The sequence below is a fragment of the Giraffa tippelskirchi genome, chromosome 5, assembly GCF_054371585.1.
Source record: "Giraffa tippelskirchi isolate mGirTip1 chromosome 5, T2T-mGirTip1v1.2.pri, whole genome shotgun sequence".
Taxonomy (NCBI): Eukaryota; Metazoa; Chordata; class Mammalia; order Artiodactyla; family Giraffidae; genus Giraffa; species Giraffa tippelskirchi.
In genome coordinates this window covers 63,007,420-63,033,224 of record NC_137279.1, presented here as the reverse complement: position 1 = coordinate 63,033,224, position 25,805 = coordinate 63,007,420, and the positions used below count along the sequence as shown (strand labels likewise).

The following is a 25,805-nucleotide window of genomic DNA, read 5'->3' as shown; positions in this document are numbered from 1 at the left end:
GGACTAGAATATGTGGTAAAACATAAACAATTGGTTAATCTAGTTGAGGGATATATGTGTTTACTAGTTTCTTAGCTTTTTTGTGCATTTTACATTTTTCAAAATAAAAAAAGAAAGATCTTTGACACAATTATTTATGAAACTTCTTTGCATTCACAAGGTCCCAAGTGGGTTTTATTCCCTCAGAAAATACTTTAGACATTTAGTCAAAACCGGTCCAAATGCAGATGTAAAAGCAATCATATAGCATGAAATGTTAATTCTTTAATAAATAGGAATCATTAGCATTGGAATACCAACCAGATATTGGATAATGAATTAATATGATTTAAAGGATGACCTTCAATGATTTGACTAATGATTCTAAAGGGTAATAAGTCTGTATCAGTGATTCCTAATCTGCTTTTCATCTTTGTAGAAATTCACCTGTCATATGATAGAACATATTTTATTTTACACATTTCAGTATTCTATAAATTTAAAATATGCATACGATGTCAACATTTTAGGTAAAAGTAGTGCACTGCTACCCTGGAATAAGATTATGGAGAATTAGTGAGGAAGGCTACATATACTAGAATATATACATATGTCATATTTTGTGTATTTATTATGTATTACATGTATTAGTATATATTACTAAGTATGTAACATATTCTCAGTGTGTTTTTTTCTGAGTAGATTCTCAAGGCCATTAGGTATTTACAAGTAATAATAATGTTGTGTGAATTGATAATGTTCTCACTAAATTTTATTTTATGAGAAATAATTTGTTACAAGTAGACCATGTAGTAAATACATATTTTTAAATAGTATGATATTTCAATAGTCTTACTTTCTTTTATTTTACAAAAAGGGAATCTAGATCAATACTACTTTTTAGTATAAATTCATGTTTTTGTTTTTAATACATTTTTTATCCTAAATCCCTTTTATTATTCATAAAATATACCCTTACATGTTCCGTAAAGTATTGTGCATTGACATTGTTATTTCCTTAATTGTTCTCTTAGGCGCCTATACATGGGGGGGCAGAAAAGTTGGAAATGACTTAGTGACTAAACAACAAGAAAAAGAGAACGAAAATCTGCTTGGTTTTCCCTGGTGGCTCAGCTGGTAAAGAATACACCTGCAATACAGGAGGCCTGGATTCGATCCCTGGATTGGGAAGCTTCCCTGGAAAAGGGAACGGTTACCCACTCCAGTATTTTGGCCTGGAGAATTCCGTGGACTTTATAGTCCATGGGGTCACAAAGTGTCAGACACAACTGAGCGACTTTCACTCATAAGGTGTTTATTCAGGAATAGTAAACTTAAGATCATTTTGTACTATCCCTGCATTCCAGGGAATGGAATTGATAAATTATTTATAATTTTCACTTTCATAGTACCTCATGATTTCTTTTCCTAGTAGTACCTCTGAGTTTAGCTGTTTACTTGTGACTTCCAAATATCCCCAAAGGAATTCTACTCATTACTTTTACCATTGATAATATAGCTCACAAAGTTATACTATAATAAAGACAATTCAGTAATAATTTTAAAATTAGTACTCATGTACAAGGGTAATTCACATGTGCATTTACCTGCTTTTGTGAAAAATCAGGTTAATGATGTCCTTTTGTTCATGAATATGGAGCCTAATGGTCACTTGTTCTAAGGATTTTTGAAAGCCTAAAGATAATAATGAGTTAATGTGTTTTAACTCTACTTTTGTAACTCTTCAAAGTTATTCTTAAAGAAGACTTCAGTAGAACTGTTAGGTATCATATTTGGGTCATTGTTGTTGCTGTTGTTTAGTTGCTGAGTTGTGTCCGACTCTGTGACCTCATGGACTCTAGCAAGCCAGGCTTCTCTGTCCATGGGGATTTCCCGGGCAAGAATGCTGGTGTGGGTTCCCATTTCCTTCTCCAGGGGATCTTTCTGACCAGGGATTGAACCTGTGTTTCCTGCATTGGCAGGTGGACTCTGTACTGCTGAGCCACCAAAAACCTTATAATATAATGATTTCTATAGATTCTCCAAATTACTTAAATTTGGGCAGGATTCTTATTCCCATGTGCTAATAAACTGTTTTGGCAGAAAAACTCATTTCTAAAGAGAAGTGGGGAACATGTACACATATCAGAAGTTGAGGAAACACAAATAAATCTAGCACTAACATTTTTAGGCGATTTCCCTGTACACAATTTAAGAAAATCTTTCCATCTTCCTATGTATTAAAAGTAAGAATTATGAAGATCTTGACACATCTTCAACCTATTTGTAAAGAGAATATTAAAAGCAGTCGTTCTGGGTAATTATATACTAAAAAATTACAGAATTTTAGCATAGCACCTTAAGTGCCATCTGGGTCAATCATATCCTACTTTTATGTTAATAAACATGCTGTATCTTAACAAAATCATGTGCTTGACCTTAAAGAATTGGATTTAATTTGATGGTATATAATTATATGATTTTGTACCAGTATAAAATATGCTTTAAAACACTCCTAATGTCCTTGCTACATGCTAGGTGCTATTGTAGGTACTTTAGGTAAGAAAATACAACTTTTTGTAGCAATGTATGTGTTGTTTATTTGAATATATTTGACCAACAAAATAAAAATGTGTTTCACAAAGATAAGAAATATTTGTTAGTCATTGATGTGTTATACTTTATCATTATACATAATAATAATTCTTAGTTTATGATTAAAAGTGAAGTATATTGTTTTTAAGGTAAATGGTAAGCTTCCACATAAGAAAAACAATATTGAAAAAAAATCTATTTTCTTCATCAGAACTGGAAGTTATGACCTGACTCATTTGACAGTGATAACACTGTTTCTACAAATAATTAATGAGGATTCAGGGTCTTTTAACTCCTATTCCAAAATCTATTTATTATATGATATTGTCCTTTCTTATGATAATCATTTTTAAAACATCGTCATTTGTAAGGTGTCCCACACTGCTTACAGACAAGGTCATTATGACTAAATAATTTTAAATTTTAAATTTTAAATTTTAAACATTTTAAATTCACTACAAAAACAACTCATAATATTGGGGTGAATTAGATAGTGTATGGATATTGGACGTTATAATTGTATAGAGGGTGAAAGTGAATCTGATGACCTAGGTCAATCATATCATATAATTGTTTTGAGATATTTTTTGGTTGCAAAATTGCTGTATATCTTTCATATTGAAATAGTTGAGGATTAAATTATGAATTAAAGGTTTATAACTAAAAGCAAATTAAGCTTATCAATCAATTTAACCTAACACCAAGGAAATATGGCAACCATTATAGTTAAAATATTTTACTTAATACTGTGCATTTTGATTGTTCCCTAAAAGAGATTTTACTGACCAAAAATGCTCACAATAAAACTTTCTTGCTAGTCATAATTTATCTACTGCAGAGTTTTATGTGCTATAAATAATAATATTGAAAAGGTTTGGTGAGATGGAAAGTAAAATTGAATTCAGATATTTGTAGAATATTTTGCATAACATATAGATATTGTATCAGTTGTTTTGTGTAAAGTCATTACACTGTACCACACTGGGATGACACCTCTTGTTACTTTAGTTTTGAATGCCTATAAAGTTAGTGTATGTATTTTCATAGTTTATATATAATCTGCATCGTTTTGCATGTATATGAATTTTATTGATATACCTACTTATCTTTTGAATACGACACAGATGTACATTTAAATCTTTCAGAGTCCTAGAAATTATTTAATTATGATTCTGTTTAAATAATCAGGAAAGTTTTTCCCTATCAGAATAATAGAAAAATATCTGAATAAACATGCTTACCCCCACTCCTACCCACCCTCACACCCATCTATTTATCTAAATATGGAGATAGATAAATGGAAGATGCATAAACACACACACACAATTATCTATGTATTCTAAGACCCACAGTTCCATTCCGTCTTAGTTTATCTATATTATGGAAATAACTACCTGCATAATTTTAATTCCTTTAAAGCCTTTCTCTAAAAGAAGTAAAGGATAAAATACATGTAGTGTTAAAATTTATAACAGAATTTATTAAATAAACATATTCAGTGTTTCTTTTGATACTGTTTGGTGTTATAAAACATTTATGCTGAAAAAGTAATAATGAGTGAAAATTTCTGATGATCGTTGCTCAGAGTGGGCTTTAGTGATGCACTGTATGATGTTGCCCTGACAAGGCTCGTTGAAACTCAGTGACTTATTTTCCAACAAATGAAGAAACAGCCTAAGTATGAAAGAGCTCTGGAAAAAAAGAAATCATTTTTGTGTACTACTTGTGATTGACTTTTGCTATCATCTAATTTAAGACAATGGTATTAGACTTTTAAAAAAGGATTTTCCACCTAGCACCTTAACTGCTAGAAAAGAACCTCCCAGGGGCTAACTAATTGCCTGTGTATTTTGTCTAGGTGTTGAGGGAAAGCTAAGAGAATGAAGGCTCTAAGTCCCCAGTGGAAGCATGATATGGCGAAGCAGAGCTGGTGCTGAATTGTTCTCTCTGATGGCTCCATGGGAGTGGATAGCACTGAGTCTTCATTGCTGGGTTTTAGCGGTTGCTGCTGTTTCGGATCAGCATGCCACAAGCCCCTTCGACTGGCTCCTCTCTGATAAGGGACCCTTCCATCGTTCACAGGAATACACAGATTTTGTGGACAGAAGCCGGCAGGGATTTAGCACAAGATACAAGATATACAGGTATGAAGCAAAGGGAAAGCAATGGCAGAGATATCTTCCTTAAAGGTGGTGGATAAGTAAGTTGCTCTAAGGGCAAGTTTCAGATGGGAAAGGGTCTTATATGACGAGGTTATTATTTGCCATTCACCACGGTAAGGATTTCTGGTTATTGCAAAGTATTTCTTGTAGATGTAACTTCTTCCAGAAAAACTGGATAATGGTGACCACTTGTGTACCACTCCCAAATTCTAGACTGCTACCCTGCTGTAAATTTCAGTTAACTGTGAGGCTAGGTTTATCGCTTTAAATACTCAAAATTTTAAATCAGAATTTCTTGAATGGCATTTCCTTTCCACCTTGTACCATGCTTTGTTACCTTTTTTAGCTTAAATGGAAATGGTATCTTCTACGAATCACTGAGAAGTTGAGTCACCTCATCATTTTTTACCTTCAAGGTAATTGCACATTCAGAAGCTGGAGGAAATGGCCATGGGATAAAAAGGAAATGCACATAAATAGGATCTGGGAGCAAGGGCCAAGAAAAAGGAAGAGATTGAGATATATGGCCTTTAACTTTCACTGCTCTTCTAAGCTTGAATCTAAATAAGTTACACAAAAGGAGTCATACATTAAATCTGTCAGACTGCTTGCTTCCCACAAGTGCAATGAATCCATTAAGTAGAGGGGTATACAAGTGGTTGCCTGAATGGGTTAGATTGCATTGATCTATGCCATAAAGAACATTTTATGAAGGTTATCGGTTCGGTTTGCTTTTTCATGATAGAAGTTTACAATTCCCAGTGATTGGTTTAGCATGCATGCAAAGCAACATTTCGTTTTGTATTGGTGTCTGTATCTGTGTAGTTCCTGTTATATAAATATTTTATTTTATGTTATATGTGCACCAGAGGGCACTGTGCTTCTGGTCTGTATGTAGTCTTTCATATAGCATTCTGAGAAATGTATAAATCCAATTAGCCATGCATATTACAGAAGAGACTGAGGGTACTGAACATGTTCTGCAAAGCATCTCGCAATTCTCACTCTATGTGAGTGTGTGTGCCTTTATTCCAGGCAGCCAGAGCACTGTCACAAGCCTACAAAAAAGAATTATTCTACTTTAGTAAATGAAATGACAAATATTAAAGATTTCCTTTCTGAAATGCACCAGGAAGCAGTCAATATATTATGATTCCAGCTATAATCATTTTTACATGTTTTTGTGGGTTTAGTAGCTTTCTTTCACAAACTGAGTGAAGCTATTAAATTTCAGAGAGTGAGATTGTCTTCTATTTCAACATTCTGCAGAAAAAATTTTAACAGTCTCTCAAACAGACTTATGTCAGAACATGTCTCCACGATCTATTGCATCTCTGTTGGGAGGTCTGAGGTGTTGTCTTGTGTGTGATTGTTGAGCTTTGGATTATTGATTGATTGGCTATGAGTTGCAAACATGGCTTGACATGTGTACAGAGGTTCTTGGCTGAATGAAAGAGGCAATTTTTGGATCACCACAGTGAAAGGTAATGAAAAAACAATGCCTTGGGATTAGTTTGTAGGGTTCACGCATTCCCTGTTGTCTTCATGATTCTCTATTCATAAAGACCTTCAGTAACTCTCTACTCCTCACCCTTATGTTTTTACTGTCATGGTTTGAATAAACGTAAATGGGAATTGTTTATTTATAAACAATGGAATAAAATGTCCCTGTCCTTCTGCCTGGACCAAACTACAACTTATATAACCTTTGACACATTGGATGATGATGCTATGATCAGTGATGGTTGCTATAAAATGAATGGTATAGTGTACTCACGAGGATTCCATTTGCCTTGGCACTGTGAGATATTTCATCTGTCCAACGAGTATTTCCTCACATTTCAGAGAATGCTGTCTACTTATCTGTTTGATATAATAGATGGGTTATATGGACATGAGTTTTTCCTAGTGAAGTTGACCTTATATTTGAGAATTTTGAGAATCTAAATTCAAAGATTAGAATGGCTTTCTGGCTTTGTTTAGTTCTTACCTCTGTTTTTAATATTTGTCTTAATAGTTTTTAGAGATTTATGTTTCATAAATGATTAATTACAGAATTAGTGAATATCTAAGACATATAAGTAGAAAATTAGTATTTTTCACTACTAAGCACTAAATTTATCATTTTGAGAGACCACATCATTTTGAAAAGTGATCAAATTCTACAAGTGCTTATTACTGTCATAATCTTCTTTTTATAAGTTATTGCATTGACATAATATCTGAAATGCTTTAGTTATAAATGCACAACATATGAAGCCTGAATAATTAGGTCAAATTTCTTTCAGTTGTCAGTGTTCATTTTATCTTATTTTCCAGTAACATATTTTTCTTTTCACCTCAAATATAGAACAACAAGATCATAACAACTGAACATTGCTAGAATCGTAGTCAGGACCTAAAGTAAAAGGAACCACCATTTTTTTCTTGATAGTGTGCATTTGTGTCAACTATCAAGTCTTATTTTTAAATTGAAGTGTATCATATTTTTAGGTTTTATTCTGAAGCTACGTTAAAAATATGAAGTGATTACTTTATGAGCAGATCATTGAACTGAAAACCTAGAATGAGGTTGCTAACATTTAAACTGTTATTTGGTTAAATATTAAAGATTGAATTTTCCACTATATTTTTGCTAAAGATTGATAATGGAACTTAGGGTAAGCATTTTAAGTAAGTGTTCTCACTTTTAGAAAGTGGACTATGCCTGGAGAAATTTTGCCCATTTGAAGCACAGAATAGGAGTACACTTGGCCCCTTAATAAGTGGAAGCCTTGTGATGGCAGTTATTATGGTCTAGAAACACCCTCAGGCAGTAGGCCCACCAAAAAACATATAATTTCTTCCAGACCATAGAAATCCTCATCCTTTTAATAAATTACCGGGGCTATGAACAAGGGACACACTTTTTAGTATTTCTGACACCATTATCTTGAACTAGGGATATGAATTCTAAGATAAAATAGATGGTGATTTTTATCCCACAAAAAAGATATTTCACATGTGTAAATCTTCATATACGTTGCTAGAAAATAAGTCTCCCCCCCCCAACTTCTACCATTCTTTATTTAACCACATGTGTAAGAAAATCATGGGGGGAAGAAATGATGCTTTTCTTATAACTTTAAAGAATAATATTACTATGTGTCATTTTACTACAACTTAGCTTGCTTCCTCAGAGCAATATTTCAAAGCAAAATTTGAGTGAGAACAAGAGACAATAGGGATAAATATGATGACTTATTGGTCTTCTTGGTAATGTTCCCTGAGAAAAAATTATATTTAAAGAATGAGTTGGAAGGGATAAGATAGTCTAGAAAAAAGTAAGTGTATGGACACTTCATGACAGGGGTATAATGAAATAGTGTGTTGGGGAGGGGAGAGTTTTGAATAAATGGTTCTGCAGTTTGGGTAGCCATATGTGAAAAGCAGAGCTTCCCAGGTGGCTCGGTGGTAACAAATCCAACTGCAGTGCAGGAGATGCAAGAGACGCCAGTTCAGTTCCTGGGTTGGGAAGATCCCCTGGAGGAGGAAATGACAACCCACTCCAGTATTCTTGCCTGGAAAATCCTGTGGACAGAGGAGCTTGGTGAGCTATAGTCCACGGGGTCACAGAGTCTGACATGACCGAGTGGCTGAGAGCACAGACATGAGAAAAACAGAAATGAGATCTCTTTCCAGTACCATATTCACAAATCTACTTCATAGGGAATAAAAATCTAAATAAGAAAGGCAAAAATATTAAATTTCTAGGAGAAAAACAGGGGAAAACACTTTCAGTTATGTAAGTATTTCTTAGAATTCAAAGCATTAAACAACCAAAATCCTGATCAATTCAGATATATTAACATTAACAAGAGTGTAGCCACCAGCAGGATCCTGGATGAATCTCCCAAGCAGAATGTTAAGTTTGAGAAGCACAACACAGGAAACATTTGCACATAGTCTGATTCTACTACACGAAGTTCACAAAACAGGTAAAACTAAATTATATTTAGATATGCATACCTAAAGATGTTTGGTAAAACCTAAAAAAAAAAAAAAGCAAGGAAATGACTATAATGAAAGTCAAGATAGCAGTTATCTCAATGAGGATGGGAGAAGGATGGGATTTTTAAGGAAAAACATGAGTGATTTGTAAAATAATGACAATACTTACTTTTTTAAACTGCTTGGTTGTTACACTCATGTATAGACTCTAAACATTTTAGACAAGTATTCACATCGATTTTACATTTTATAATCATTTAATAAGTAAATACATATTGTGTCAGCTTTGAATTAAAAAACTGGAGTCCTCAGATTAAGTAGATTAATTTTTTTTCTCTGAGTTATTTGCAAATTCAATATTAAAGTTTATTAAGCCCTTTTGTATTCTATAGAAATGTTCAATTATACGAGTAATATATGCTCTGATACTAAATTATATTTTGGTACATATACATGCATTTCTGTACAAAAATCAAAGTTTTCCTTGTTGCTTATAAAGACCTTCCATTTTTTTTTAATATGTGATTTTTATTGTAGCTTTTTATTTATGATACTGTATCAATTACAAAAAACTACCATCCATTGATTTTAAATAGTATGTCTGTAAAGAGCAGACATGTTAAAAAAAATAATTAAAACCCATACTTTTGAAATTAAATTCATTAATCATTTTACCACAATTAAGTAAAAACAAAAGTTTCCAATTATCTAATTGGCCAAATCTTTGGGATTAAATCTTCTAATATATAAAAACAAATCCTTTCCACAACTTACGTCTTTCTATGTTCACATTTTTTAGTCAGGTTTGTTCAGTAAATATACCCTTGATTTATTTGCCAGAGAGCTAATAAAATTGTGTTAGATTGTTGTCACATCTCCTGGTGACTCAGATCTCCCCATCTCTACAACTTTGCATGTTTTCCCCACTATTGGCTTTGGGCTTGGCCTTCGCCTTCTTTTGTCAGTGTGGCATCAGCAAATATGATGCAAGTATAAAGGCAATGGCACCCCACTCCAGTACTCTTGCTTGGAAAATCCCATGGACGGTGGAGCCTGGTAGGCTACAGTCCATGGGGTCAATAAGAGTCGGACACGACTGAGCGACTTCACTTTCACTTTTCCCTTTCATGCACTGGAGAAGGAAATGGCAACCCACTCCAGTGTTCTTGCCTGGAGAATCCTAGGGACGGCGGAGCCTGGTGGGCTGCCGTCTATGGGGTCGCACAGAGTCGAACACGACTGAAGCGACTTAGCAGCAGCAGCAGAAGCTTATAAAAGTGCCTGTGCAATTGCCTTGCAATGAATCAGATCTGAAAAGAACCTTTGAAGAAGTTCAGTCTAGGCTGGTAGAGCAGAAGAAACCACATAGAGGAGAGGGGAGCCAGGCCAGATAATGTCCTTTGGACCTGACAGCCACCAGACAGAAACAATCACCACATGAGGCAGTGGGGCCATCCTAGGATATCCAGACCTAGGCGATCTGGTAGAAAACTGAAAACCATGTTAGTGATTAGGCATCCTGGAAGAACTACACAGCTGAGCCCAGCTCATAATGCTCATTCATTCACGGAATCATTAATAAGAAAATACCAAATCTTTCTCTAAGCCTCTAAGTTTTGGGAAGGTTTTCTATGTACCTCATATAATTGATATAAGTATTTTTTCATCAGGAATATAAATTGGCCAGGTATTTATTAGTGATATAAATAATATGGTAATCATGATATCATTTACAAAAGAACATTAAGAATGCATATGTTTTTTAAAGAAAAAAGATTCTGGCTTAAAATGTCTTCTAAATAGCAATTCTTTATAGCGTCACTTTAAATTTTCTATTTAAACTAGTATAAATTCATCAGTTCAGTCGCTCAGTCGTTTCCGACTCTTTGCCACCCCATGGACTGATGCTGAAGCTGAAACTCCAATCCTTTGGCCACCTGATGTGAAGAGCTGACTCACTGGAAAAGACCCTGATGTTGGAAAAGATTGAAGGCGGGAAGAGAAGGGGACAACAGAGGATGAGATGGTTGGATGCCATCACCAACTCAATGGATATGAGTTTGAGTAAACTCCAGGAGTTGGCGATGGACAGGGAGGCCTGGCATGCTGCGGTCCATGGGGTGGCAAAGAGTCGGAGACTCTTTGCAGTTGTCTTATCTCCTGAAGAACTCTGCCTTGTGATGTAACCAGAGTATAAATATTCAATTTCTCTCTTTTCCATGATATTTGGAGATGGTAGTTCCCAAGAATAGTGTGGTAGGTAGAGATTTTGGCAGATAAGCATGACCCAATATCCCCTGGAGAAGCAATTGGCTACCCACTCCAGTATTTTTGGACTTTCCTGGTGGCTCAGATGGTAAAGAATCCCTCTGCAATGCAAGAGATGTGGGTTCAATCCCTGGGTTGGGACAATCCCCTGTGAGGAGGGCATGGCAATCTTGCCTGGAGAATCCCCATGGACAGATGAGCCTGGTGAGCTACAGTCCATGTGGTGGCAAAGAATTGGACACAACTCTTTGCACAGCACAGCATGCAATATTTGGGACATACTTATACTAAAAATAATTTGTTTATTTACACTCTACTTTTACTAGTTGCTATGTTTTATTTGCAAAATCTGGCCAGTCTAGGGGGAAATAAGTGATTACTGACATTAATGATTATGTATCAGCGACAAAGATGCCCAGAAGTAAATTTGGAACAGGAAAGGGAAGAGCCCAGAATGCAGTGAAATCTATCTTTGTGGCATTTAAGTGGAGTGGTAAAATTTATATTTATTTAAATTCTAAAAATAGGAACTGGGAAAAATAAGTTTAAATATTATTGCAAACCTTAAGGGTAGATATAAAAATCAACATTACATCTTAAATTTCCTTGCTACATATAAAAACAAACATATAAAAATTTAAAGGTTAAATAAAAATGATAAACATAACTTAAAACAAGGTGGCTACAGAAAAATATAGTTAATGTAATGAATGTAAATATTTCAAGCTCCAAAAATAATTGGAGTAAAACATTTACTTAAATATGCTGCTTATAGCAAAGTTACCTAAAACAAAATTGCACCTAACAGAAAAGACCATAAAATGTAAAAAAGATGATCTAATATATTAAAATCCATATGATACTGTCTAGTGGATAATAGTGTTTTATGGAGCATGTATATCTTCCCTGATGGCTCAGTGGTAAAAAACCCGCTTACCAATTCAGGAGACATTGGTTCAATCCCTGGGTTGGGAAGATTCCCTGGAGAAGGAATTAGAAACCCTCACCAGTATTCTTGCCTGAAAATTTCCATGGAACAGAGGAGTCTGGTGGGCTACAATCCATGGGGTTGCAAAAGAATTGGATGCAACTTAGCTACTAAACAACAACAACAAATGGAGCATTCATATAGTATAGACTAAGAAAGGAGTAAAGATGGAACTAAATACTGTGATTTTATTAAGTGGTTATGCTTTCACATGTTATGTCATTTAATCATCCAAAGAACCCTCTTAAAATAATTCCCATTTACAGGTTAGCAAAATAAAAACTTAAACCCTTTTCCCTTTTGTTTACTCCTCTTATGCCTGAATATCTGTCCTTGTACCTATGATACTGCTCTAAAATCACCTGTTGTCTCCTCTGAGGTATGAGTGCCTTGGAGGCAGGACCTTTCTAGTTTCTATTTTATTTTTTAAATTTTATATACCTCATCTTATTTCTTTATTTCTATTTGCCTTTAAATTCATAGAATAAGAAGTTGCTCACTTTACATTTAGGCTGCTTGGTTTCAAAATCAAGCTCATCTCATTGAACATATACCCTCTTGAATGTAAGCAAGGAGACTTGAATTGATTCTCTGTCACTAACCAAACTGTTTAACCTCAGGTTTGTAAGTTAATTTCTCAGGCTTCAGTATCCTCTTTTGTAAAATTAAGGATGTTCTAGATTTCTAAAGATCCTTTGAGTTATAAACTTCAATGTTAGCAATCCCAAAAGCAAAATGGGAAAATATCAGAACAAATTGTTAAGCATGAAAACGAAAATCAGTTGTGGTTAATTCTCCTATCTGCAGGCTTTTGTCTTTTGCAAAAGTCACTTATAAATACTTTTTAAAAATAATATCTAAAAATCACTCAGATTACTCTGTGTTCATGGGTATCTAAACCTAAATTTTGTAATAACTTCCATTCTCCTCATTACTTCAATTCTTTTCTGTTTTGTGTATGTTATACTGTAGAGGCTATCGCGAGGAAGCTATTTTTCCTAGTTGGTTGATTTTCCATAAATCCTTCCATTAGTTCAGTTAGCACAGTACTGTTCAGTGATAAATTAAGGAGACTATTCTGGGTAGTGAGTTTATATATAGGTAACTTAAATTAATTAAATATATCTACTCAACAACTCTAATTACATCTCCAATTTTGAGATTAAACCATAAAATAAATCTAAATTTTGGTATTCAATTCTAATTCACAATTGAATCTGCACAATGAGTTCATACTTTGTATCCTTTAGTTGACACTGGGAGAATTTCTGTGAGGAAGAAAATAGAAATATTAATTCAAGGCTTTAGGAGTTATAATGGAATTTCAGAAAAGCTAGTTCTGAATCGAGATTGTATATAGCCTCATGATAAGTAAAATACATGCTTTGCAACAATTAATAGCATTTATAAATAATAATATTTAGCCTAAAGTACGTTCACGTTTATTTCTGTTGTATTGAAAAAAAAAAAATGAACAGAATTCCTAGTTCATACAATTACTTATAGAGGAGAAAATAACAATTATGATTTTTTGGCATTCAGACAAATACGTTATTTGATTATTTGTTTCTCTAGTTTCATCTTACCAAGCACTCTAACTCTTTACTACCCTTATCTCTGTGATCTTCTTATAAATTTAATTGCCAACATTATCAGTATTGTTTTCTCTTGTTATCATTGCTCTGTGGGTTTTGAATTGCTAACATGAATTTTTTTTCTTTTTTTATAAACTGGGAACTATTCCAAAAATGCAAAGTTTAAAACTCAAGCGAAAAAGCTGAGTAATAATAGTTTTTAAAGGGTTTCCTTGGTTTTTTTCTTGAAAGTGTGTGTGTGTGTGTATTTAAAAGGACTGTTATGAATAAAAAGTCATTAGCATTAGATTTCTCATTGTAAGTAAGAAAAGGTCCTAAAATGGCATTTATTATGTCTTCTTTGTTTTAATATAAAAGTAATGGCACTAGCGGTAAAGAATCTGCCTGCCAATGCAGGAGACCTAAGAGATGCAGGTTTGATCCGTGGGTCGAGAAGATCCACCTGGAGGAGGGCATGGCAATGCACTCCTGTATCCTTGCCTGGAGAGTCCCATGGATAGAGGAGCCTCATGGGCTAGTCCATAGGTCCGCAAAGAGTCAGCCATGACTGAAATGACCTAGCGTACATGGATGCAATTGCTTTTTAATTACAGTATTTTAAAAAATTTCCAACTTTTAAAATATTAGTTATAAAATTAAGATTAGATTACTATTGTTTTTATTTTAACAAGCATATAACATGAATAGCAGTAAAAGAATCCTCACCTTCATATTATAACTTCCAAAGTTAAAGCTGTAATTTATAGTGAATATTTATGATTTTTGGTAGAATACGTTTATTCAGTTTCTATTTTCAAACCATTCTTTTATAGAAGTAACAACTTTTAGTTATTTTTGAGATTATTTTTTCTATAAATTGCTTATTTTCTCTATTATTTTCAACTGGAATTATAATTCCATAATTAGACTTAGGATGTAAACATTATACACTGAAGTTCATTTGGCCTGGAGAAGAGTTTTATATCAATTAATTAGTAAATTTATCCTTGGAATTTGCCTCAGACTGAAGTGATGTATGAAATACATAGATGTCCAGCAAGTGTTGGTTGAAAAAGATTACTCAAAGAGTGACCATGCAGTGTTTATTTTCCTTTCATCTATCTCTCTAAATATTCCAGTAAACAAATGCCATGTAAATGTAAAAAGTGTACTATTTATTGTATCAACAAATTCAGGAAATACATTAATAAACCATTTTAGTTTAAGAGTAAAAGCCTGTAACCTTGATTATAGGTGTCGGAGACAGTCTCATTCTCTTTGGTTACTATCAGAGAATTACCAAAGCTTTTCGGGATGATTTACCCATGGTCAAGGCAGAGTTTGCACAATATGTGGAAGTAGTTCACTTATGTACAAGTCTGTACAAGTCTGTACCAGTATCTCTAAACTACAATATATATTTGCAGATATACGGTTATTTTTGTGTCTGTCTCTACTTTTTTTTTTAGTAGTCTTCTCTTTTCCAAATAAATGCAGGCTCTTTGTTCTCTTCCTTTTTGACACAATTGAAAAGAGGCATCGAGAATGGCCTTGCCTTTCATTTGCAAGTCCTTTTTCTAACAGACGTTTCCTTGGCTGCTCACTTAAACAGATATTAGCAGCTAGCTCACTAATTAAACTACCTCCCTGTCAGTCTGAAATTAGCAAAGGCTGGACTGGGCTGTGGGCTTGTGCGTGGCTGTCTTATCTTAAAGACACATACTACTATTGCTACAAAAGAGAATAGAATATTAGATTTAAATAAACACACCCATTTAAAGTTATAAAGCAATTCCTCACAAAACGCAATCTTTAAAAGATTATTCGTTGTAAAAAGGTGTTTTTTACAGCAATCATTAAATTCATTACACATAAGAATACTTTTTCATACTTATGAAAAGCAAAGGGATAACAACTTTCTTTGCATTTATCATTTCAGAAGATAGACTTTTTAAAACATTAAGTCAAAGATTCTAATGATTAAAAATGTCCTTGGCATTCATCTATTCAAATCAATGATATTTAATTCCTGCTGTGCAATCCCTATGTATAATACTACTGTCAAATGGTCATCAACCCTTTCTTTCAATGTTTCAGTGGATTGAGAACTCACTCTTTCCCAAGATAACAGAATCAGTGGATGAAACATGACACTTGGGAATGCCTTCCTAGTCAACAGTCACAATTTGTGAGCTTGCATCTTCTAACCATTGTACCAAATCTATCTCTTCATTGTTTATTCACATCATAGTACCCTGGTATCCTATTCATCTTCAGTTTTGTAGAAATCATACCTCTCTGTATATGGCAGTCTAACTCTTTCTTCTATTTGGAGAGCACTGCATGTGTGCCCATATCTCATTGAATGTAATATAAAAGCATTTTGGGCCTGTTTGACAAATTTATCAAGAAAATCTGTTCTTGATTATTATAATCCAATATCCTCCTTATTTCAAATCTGCACATTTGAAACGAATATCTTCTATATAAATGAAATTATTTAAAAAAAAAACCTTTAAAAAGCCTATGGATGTAAAAATATTTTTAAAAAATATAGCAGAATAAGAGTGAAAACAGATCTTTGAACCACATCGTGAGAAACCTTCCAGCTAGAAACATTTCAGTTCTTGCAGAGTTTAAAGCACTGTATCAGAAATTTCAAAATCCCAGCATTCTGAAATTGAGCCATTTTTCTCTTAGCACTTTAGGTTTCAAAACTTGTCCTGCCCTGGACAGACATGAGGCTCTAGTTTTTATTTTTGTATTTAATGGGAACATTCATATGTTGCATTTCAAGGGCACTGATGTGTTTGATTATGAGTTGATGACTTAGACTCCACCGAGGATATAACATAAGGCACACTGTATATATTAATACCTCATTTTCCCTCTAAAATCAGAAAAACCGAACTCGGATACATTTCACTGAAGGGCTTCAAATAAAGCCCTGTGACTCTGTATTAACCTTCAGGCTTTTCTCTAGTGTCCTCATAAAGGATATTATTTCTGACCGTGTTAAATGCAAACAAGGTACAGTTGGATCCCACAGGGTGTGCTTTATGGCTTCATGTGCTGGACAGGGAGGGAGTAAGGGCAGGTCTAGTGGAGGGGCTGGGCAAGGAGGGCCTGGGACGTGCTGAGTGTTAGGGGAGGCTCAGAGGATGGGGAATGGGGCCTGAGGTGCTGCTGCTGAGACCACTCTTCCCGGAGAGAGCCTGACTGTGGGATCTCAGAAGTTACACCAAGTGACGGGGAGATGAGAAACACTCACGTGCCCTGGGTGCCAGAGGCCCCTGGCCCCGAGCTCATGTGTAAGCAACCTGGGTCACAGCATCTATCTAGTAAACCCCAATCTCTCGCAGATATTTGACAGAATACAGACTTTGTTGATCTGTTAGATTAACTATGCAATTTATGGAGGAAATGAAATGAATTTTCTAATTCTTCATTTTCTTTCCTAACATTTTAAACATGTATAGACTACAATCTAGAACACTCTTTTTCCTTTTCAAATGTTGAAATAATGTTCGCAAATCCTAATTTTTAGGTGTGACCATGTAATCCTTATACTGTATTGAAAAGGTTTTAAATCATTTTTTTCATTTGACCTTTAGCTTAAAGAGTTAAACTACTTATTTTTGGCATTATATTAATTTAATCCTGCTCATAGAATAGAGAGGTGAATGGAACTAAGAGTAGGATAGAGAGAAGACAAAGAACTAAGAATTACAGAACTAAGGTTTATAGAACTTGGAACTGGAATTATAGAATCAAGGTTTCAGGCCTGTATCTATCATTTAGTTTTTGTATAAACGTATAAAATTGTATCACCTCTCGTTGTCTCTGAGTCCCTATTTATTAAATGAGAATGACAGGAAATTCTATAACTTTATTTCTAACCATGAGATTCCACTGAAGCATAGTCCTTGCTGGCCTCTTTTTGACAGAAAGTGTTAGTTGTTCAGTCATGTCTGATTCTTTTGATCCTGTGGACTGTAGCCCACCAGGTTCCTCTGTCCATGGAATTCTCCAGGCAAGAATACTCGAGTGGTTAGCCATTCCCCTCTCCAGGAGATCTTCCTGACCCAGGAATCATACCTGGGTCTCCTGCACTGCAGGCAGATTTTTTACCACCGAGCCGCCAAGAAAGCTTCCAAATTATTTATTCACTTGGCTGGACCAGATTTTAGTTGCAGTACATGGGATCTAGTTTTCTGACCAGGTGTTGAACCCAGGCCCACTGCATTAACAGCCTTGAGTCTTAGTCACTGGACCACCAAGGAAGTCCCATAGAGAAATTGTGTTTGTAAACGTGCCATAGAACTGACTGCATTGTTTTTATTTAGGGTCATTATTTGAATTTGTTTTGAACATAGTTTTGTAATTTAAAGACTTTTACTTAGTGAACATGGTATCTGAAAATAAAGATCTTAGATTTTTCTAGAATTTATAAAGTTCATGTGTAATTTTTCAAGATAAACAATCTTAGTTGCTTCTAAAAACAGAATGATATTGAAACAATGTAAGTACGTGAGGGCTTCCCTTGTGGCTCAGCTGGTAAAGAATCCACCTGCAGTGCAGGAGACCTGGGTTCAATCCCTGGGTTGGGAAGATCCTCTGGAGAAGGGAAAAGCTACTCACTCCAGTATTCTGGCCTGGAGAATTCCATGGACTGTATGGTCCATGGGGTCACAAAGAGTGGGACATGACTGAGTGACTTTCACTTAATGTAACTTTATATACATGAATTAAAATATTAAATCTGTTGGAAGGGAAAGAACTCTCCATTGTTGATACTGCCATGATAATTTAGTCATTATTTAGTTTTAGAAAGTCATGTGAATAGCTTTTTTTATTTTATAAAGAATCAATATAAAAATTCAGTGACTGCATTTTATATTATATTTTAGCTTTTAAAAATGATTTTTGGTATCTGCCTGAGGAGGTATAGTCTAGTATGCTTCTTAAATACATGTTGTGTTAACATATTTTAGATTAAAGCAGTTTTATTCAAAGTATTTTCCTGAAAAAAGTAAGACATTGTGAGTATTCCTTTCCTTTACTAATGGAAAAAAAAAAAAAGAAACTTCAAATTAGAATAAAAAAATTAGCCTGTCACACAGAAACTTAATATCAAGAGTCCTGTTTTTGCCCCCTTCTTATGGATTCAGATGCTTTATTAGAGGAAATTGGACTTATTGTTGATATGATATGAGGTTATTTCATGAGACTGAGATTCCCTACCTCTGTTTCTGGCATCATAACTATTAAAATTCGGCTCATACTTCAGCTTTTCCTTGGCACTCTTCACATTTTGAGATTTACTGTTCAGGCTTTACATTCAAATTATCTTCTTTCTGTTCCTGGCCTCAGTAATACTTCTAAATTAGATCATCATAGAGTTAAACATTTTTCTACCATTAATTCATTCAAAATACACACACACACATACACACACACTATTATGGAAAATAGTGAACTGGGACTTCTGTCTTAGAACAAACTATTTTTTTTTTAAATTGAGTTATTAATCAACATATATAATTGATTATATACATTTGATTGCATTCATTTCAGATGTACAACATAGTGATTTGATATTTGTACACATTGCAAAATGACCATTATAATAATTCTAGCCAATATTTATCACAATACATAGTCACAAAAATGTTTTTCTTGTGATGAGGACTCTCAAGATCCACCCTCTCAGCAAATATAAAATATAATATTATAAACTATAGTTACCATGCTGTGTGTTAGTCGTGATCTAGTTTTTGACATATTAGTCATGATCTGGTTTTTGACGTATGTCTTCTATTTGGTTAAATATAAAGGAGTTTTTTGCCATACTTTTGCTATTTTAAACTTAAAAATAAATTAAAACTGGAAACTCAAACCATATTAGGGTACTAGGATTATATAAAAACAGTTTATATTAATATAGCCAATTTCAGCTGAAATAGTCTTTATTCCATCTTTATTATACTATTCATATGAACATCATGCCTGCTTATGAGCAACACATGTTTCTCTTCTCAGAAGTGTGGAAGGTGAAGAGTACAGCAAATTACTTTCACCTTTACATCTGCTACTCTGAATCATTGCAGAGTCAAAAGAGAAGAAACATGTTCACTTTTAAGCCTCTCCCATTATGTGTCTTCACACACACACATACACACACACACACACACACACAGACATCCCTCTGAAGATGACATCATTAAGCAGACTAGATAGAAGGTATGATATCAAATCAGAAAAGACTTGGCCACATCCTAATTTGCAACAGGCAACCAGGGCAAAAATGAAAATAAGTAAATCTCATAATGGTGATGAAATTGTTCTCTGGAAGCTAAGATTGGTGGAAATTGTAAAGAAAAAGGAACTCCCCCAACAAGGCTGGCATTAACCGGTCCTTTACTCCTGCAGTCACTTAACTTGAATTGAGAGCTGGGAGTGCATTGCTTTTAGGCTGTCTTGGGGAAGAAACATCTACTCTAGGTGAATGCCCTGCTTCTGAATGGCAGGAGTAATGACCTACCTGCATCTGTGCTGGACCCAACATGTATCTCAGACAAAATTACAGTTCACTAATCATTGTGGGATTGGATTCATATATAACAGCATTTTCTAAATGTGAATGGGATCTTTATGAAAATTATTCCAGTGGCTTTGAATATAAAAATTCTCAGGGTATATGCCAAGTAGTGGGATTGGTGGATCATATGGCATATTTAGCCCTAGTTCGATGAATCTAGAGCCTGCTTAGAAAAGCAGAGGAACCAGAGATCAAATTGCCAACATCTGCTGGATCATAGAAAAAGCAAGAGATCCAGAAAACATCTACTTCTGCTTTATTGACTATGCCAAACCCTTGGACTGTGTGGATCAAAACAAACTGTGGAAATTTCTTCAAGAGATGGGAATACTAGACCACCTTATACCTCTCTCCTGAGAGATCTGTAAGCATGGCAAGAGGCAACAGTTTGAAATGGACATGGAACAACAGACTGGTTCCAAATTGGGCAAGGAGGACATCAAGGCTGTATATTGTCACCTTGCTTATTTAACTTATATGCAGAGTACATCATGAGAAATGCCAGGCTGGATGAAGCACAAGCTGGAATCAAGATTGCTGGGAGAAATATCAATAACCTCAGATATGCAGATGACACCACCCTTATGGCAGAAAGCAAAGAGGAAAGGAACTAAAGAGCCTCTTGATGAAAGTGAAAGAGGAGAGTGAAAAAGTTGGCTTAAAACTCAACATTCAAAAAACTAAGATCATGGCAACTGGTCCCATCACTTCATGGCAAAAAGATGAGAAACAATGGAAACAGTGATAGATTTTCTTTTCTTGGGCTCCAAAATCACTGCAGATGGCGACTGCAGTCATGAAATTAAAAGACACTCGCTCATTGGAAGAAAACCTATGACCAACCTAGACAGCATATTAAAAACCAGAGACATTACTTTGCCAACAAAATTCAGTCTAGTCAAAGCTATGATTTTTCCAGTAGTCATATGTGGATGTGAGAGTTGGACTATAGAGAAAACTGAGCACTGAAGAATTTATGCTTTTGAACTGTGGTGTTGGAGAAGATTCTTGAGAGTTCTTGGACTGTAAGGAGATCCAACCAGTCCATCCTAAAGGAAATCAATCCTGAAAATTCATTGAAAGGACTGATGCTGAAGCTGAAACTCCAATACTTTGGCCACCGGATGCTAAGAACTGACTCATTTGAAAAGACCCTGATGCTGGGAAAGATTGAAGGCAGGAGGAGAAGGGGACAACAGAGGATGAGATGGCTGGATGGCATCACTGACTCACTGGAGATGAGTTTGAACAAGGTCTGGGAGTTGGTGATGGACAGAGAACTCTGGCGTGCTACAGTCCATGGGGTCACAAAGAGTGGGACACAACTGATTGACTGAATTGAGTGAACTGAGAGCTTGTTATACAGAGTGAATTAAGTCAAAAAGAGAAACAATTATCGCATATCAACCATATTTATGGAATCTAGAAAAATGGTATAGATGAATATTTTGTAGGGAAGGAGTGGAGACGCAGATGTAGAGAATAGACTTGTGGGCACAGTGGAGGAGGGAGTGAGTAGGATGAATGGAAAAAGTACCATTAACGTATATACACTATCGTGTGTAGAATGAATAGTTGATGAGAAGTTGCTGTATAATGCAGGGAGCCCAGGCTGGTGTTCTGTGTTGACCTAGAGGAGCAGGGTGGGGGGTGGGGAGGAGGCTCAAGAGGGAAGGGATATATGCATAATTATGACTGATTCTTGTTTTTGTATGGTGGAAACCAACATAACATTGTAACAATTAAAAAAAAACAAACAAACATGAGGTTTCATAAGAGATTTCTCATAAAAAGTCCTGTAGGTAAAAACACCTGTAGGTGAAAAACCTAAACTCAGCATAGGTTACTAGTTTAACCTAACAGTAAAGTTCTACTGGTAAACTGTAAGTTTCCCCAAAGTAAGGAAATATGTCTTTTTGACAATGTAATTCTGAAAATATTGTCAATAAGTATTTCTGTGGCTTTGATTTTAGTACAGTTTATACACAGAGAGGAGTGATAAGACAATGCTAGAGAAGAAGAGAGAGAGAGAACCATTACTGGGTCATCTAGTATTTAAACAAATGAATAATGGCTTAAAAATTATACTTAGGGTTTTCTTCTATGTTGTTTTGTAATAAAATTACATTATTTTAGTTATTGTTGTAATTTTTGTAGCAGCAACTAAGGCTTGTGTTTAATATTATATAATGATCAAAAAATGATTCTAAAAGAACTCTTGGACAAAAAGATCTTAGGGACTATTAATTTGGAATCTCCTCATCTTACTTTTGATTTTACTGGAGTATCTTGAGGACTGAGCATATACTGTTGCAAAATACCTCTACATAAGTGAGACGTCGCCCCCCCTCCAGTATTCTTTTTAGCATTACTTCTGGTGTTCCACTATGTATCTTAACAGAAAAAAAAATTATAACAGAATCTTGTAGAACGTTATTTTTAAAAAATATTTACTCCTCTTGTTCCTAAGTTTATTAATATAAAATTAGCTGAATTAGTTATATTTTGAGTGTCAGACTTTATTTTTTTGGGCTCCAAAATCACTGCTGATGGTGATTGCAGCCATGAAATTAAAACATGCTTACTCCTTGGAAGGAAGGTTATGGCCAACCTAGATAGCATATTGAAAAGCAGAGACATTTCTTTGCCAACAGAAGTCCATCTAGTCAAGGCTATGATGTTTCCAGCGGTCATGTATGGATGTGAGAGTTGGTCGGTGAAGAAAGCTGAGCACCGAGGAATTGATGCTTTTGAACTGTGGTGTTGGAGAAGACTCTTGAGAGTCCCTTGGACTGCAAGGAGATCCAGTCAATCCATCCTAAAGGAGATCAGTACTGGTTGTTCATTGGAAGGACTGATGTTGAAGCTGAAACTCCAATACTTTGGCCACCTCATGGGAAGAGTTGACTCATTGGAAAAGACGCTAATGCTGGGAAGGATTGGGGGCAGGAGGAGAAGGGGATGACAGAGGATGAGATGGTTGGATGGCATCACTGACTCGATGGACATGGGTTTGAGTAAACTCCGGGAGTTGGTGATGGACAGGGAGGCCTGGTGTGCTGCAATTCATGGGGTCGCAAAGAGTCGGACACGACTGAGCGACTGAACTGAACTGAACTGATATAATTTTTAAATAGCTAAATTGTATACCAAAAAGCCATTAGACATTTTCAAATATAAGCATAAAATTACTTAAAAGCATAATAAAATTTTTGAATGTTCATTTCCCAAAGTATTAGCAAAATATCTGTTGATACAACAAAGCTGATTTTATTCCTACATCATAAATGAATGTTTTCCTTTGTAATAGAGATTTAATAGTATCTCAGAGTAGAGAAGTTAAAGTTGAAGTATTATTGAGATTTTCCAATTTTGGTTAATTTTTATATATGATGGGCATCTTGGCATTTTGCTGAAGAAAACAAAAGGGGTCATCTAAATTTTTAATAAAAATTTAATAGTAGGAAAAACACTGTAAAAATAAGCATCTACCTTAAACAACGCTGGTTATATACACAGAATGCTTTGAGCAGTTCTCAGGTGAAGATCTGTCTTCATTAAAAGGGTAGAATTTATAAGACATTTATTGTACTTGTGTAGTTATCTTACAGAGTTATCTGAGACTCTCAGCTTTCTGAGAGCAAATCCTGTTTCGCATAGTTCCAGCATTTACCAGTCTTGGACACACTATATGCTTAATAAGTACAATAATAATACAATAATAGCTTCCACCAGATGGCATTGTCTGTACTTCACACCATGTCATTTGATTGTTTGCAGCCACAGACAATTGAGCCCAACAAGTCTCGTAATTCTATTTGTTTTATATCACTTTCAATCAAACATATTTTCTATATTCATTATATTGCATGGGATGAATTATTCAGATGATCTTTTAGGAACAATTTGATTTAAGAACAAAAGCTTTTTAAATGAATTATTAAGCACTATTATTGGTATTTGTATCATGTATTTGCCATTTATAATTCAAAGATGTTAAGAGATGCAAATCTGAATCTCCTTGTGCTCTTCTTTTGGGAATGATCATTTATCCTGGATAAATTTATCTATTCTGTACTATTTATCTAAGAATGTCATGGAATTATAGCCTTCTAGGAAAGATTATTGGCCATATAAATTTTGAAATCTTTAGCTCTGGAATTGTCCACTCAAAAATTGGTGTAAGTCAAAACCAAAACAAAAGTTTCATGCTTCTTCTAATTGAATAGTACTTTAATTACTGCTTATCTACATCTAACTAAGGCAAATTAGTTCCCTCAAGCCATGCATGTGTTAAAAGGTTATTTTATAAAAAGGGTGTGACTTTCATAGATAAAGAAAATAAATGTGTGCAAAAATTTTATTTAACTCACTGATTAATGGGGAACTAGTACGAAGTTATACTGTTTCAAAGAAGAATTCAATCAGAGATACAGATGTGAATTTACAAATAGATGTGTAGCTAGTTTATTCCATGGAGGAGAGGATAATTAATTGTCTCTCTATCTTACAAAAGCTATTTGCATGTCTATGAGCAAGAGTCATTTGCATTACTGTCAGTTATCTAAAACTTGCAGAGCTGTAAATAGCTCAAAGGGGATGGAAACTTCAGAATCCTCATAGAATAAAATAACCCTGAAAGGTGTGTTTGGACTCTGCCACATTTTTCACTGAAGACACCCATTGTATTTAAAAGCCAGTGTATTTAAAAGTCACTTGCATTTTGTTCCTACACTCTCCCCATACTCACTTGGCAATGATAAAAATCTAAATGTGAGATTCTAGACTGCAAAGAAGGCTGCATGGTTAGATTTGGCCTAATTGTTTATATAGGTGCAGCATGGATGTTAATTCTCCAAAGACCTTGAATTTACTTGTGTTACTAGAAGTGTGCAATACCAACCAATCGTTAAGACCACAAGTTGAATTTCTGCCTGGAATTTTTAAATCATTTTGGATTGGACTTTTAAAAGCTTTTACTGTTTGTTATCCCAATAATAGAACACCAAGTCCATGAGAGTTTCTCTAACAGATTTCACCTGTCTTTCCCAGCCTGGCAAGAAAAAACGTTCCTCACCCCTGATAAACTTTGGAAACCAAGCAGCAGGCTAATTTTCTTGGAATAGCTTTGTGAGAATTGGTTCCATAAGTATAGCCACCATTTGTTTCTTAAATAAGAAACCTTATTATACTACACATATGACACTTCAATGAGACTTCTGTTATATAATTGATTTGCTGAACTATATACTGGTTAGAAAGAGGGCAGGTTTTTACTGACCTAAGCAAATAAATATATTGCTGTGAAAAGTTAGGAGACAGCTAGAAAGATTCTTAATTCTGAAAGTTCAGTGAGAATCAGATGTCATTTTTAAAAGTTTCAAAAGTATACTGTACTGCAAAAGTATAGATTATGATATTGGTATGGATTAGATTGTTCAGAAAATAGACTTTCTTCTGTATACAGAGGGTTGAGCATTAAATAAAAAACAAATTGTTGTTGTTCAGTCGCCAAGTCATGTCCGACTCTTTGCAACCCCATGAACTGTAGCATGCCAGGCTCCCCTGTCCTTCACTATCTCCTGGAGTTTGCTCAAATTCATGTCCACTGAGTCAGTGAATCTATCTAACCATCTCATCCTCTGTTG

The 25,805-nt window shown here is 34.8% G+C and overlaps 1 protein-coding gene across 2 annotated transcripts in view; it reads left to right on the top strand.

Moving 5' to 3' along the window:
• The first annotated feature begins 4,482 nt into the window (after nucleotides 1–4,482).
• The window catches only part of BRINP3 (BMP/retinoic acid inducible neural specific 3), a 445,180-nt gene continuing 423,857 nt past the window's right edge, over nucleotides 4,483–25,805 (top strand). The window contains exon 1 of one of the 2 annotated variants that reach the window (XM_081485193.1): nucleotides 4,483–4,718. In XM_081485193.1, the coding sequence (XP_081341319.1) occupies nucleotides 4,483–4,718 (236 nt within the window). The remainder of the gene's footprint in view (nucleotides 4,719–25,805) is intronic. The other variant, XM_081485194.1, reaches the window with a different exon arrangement.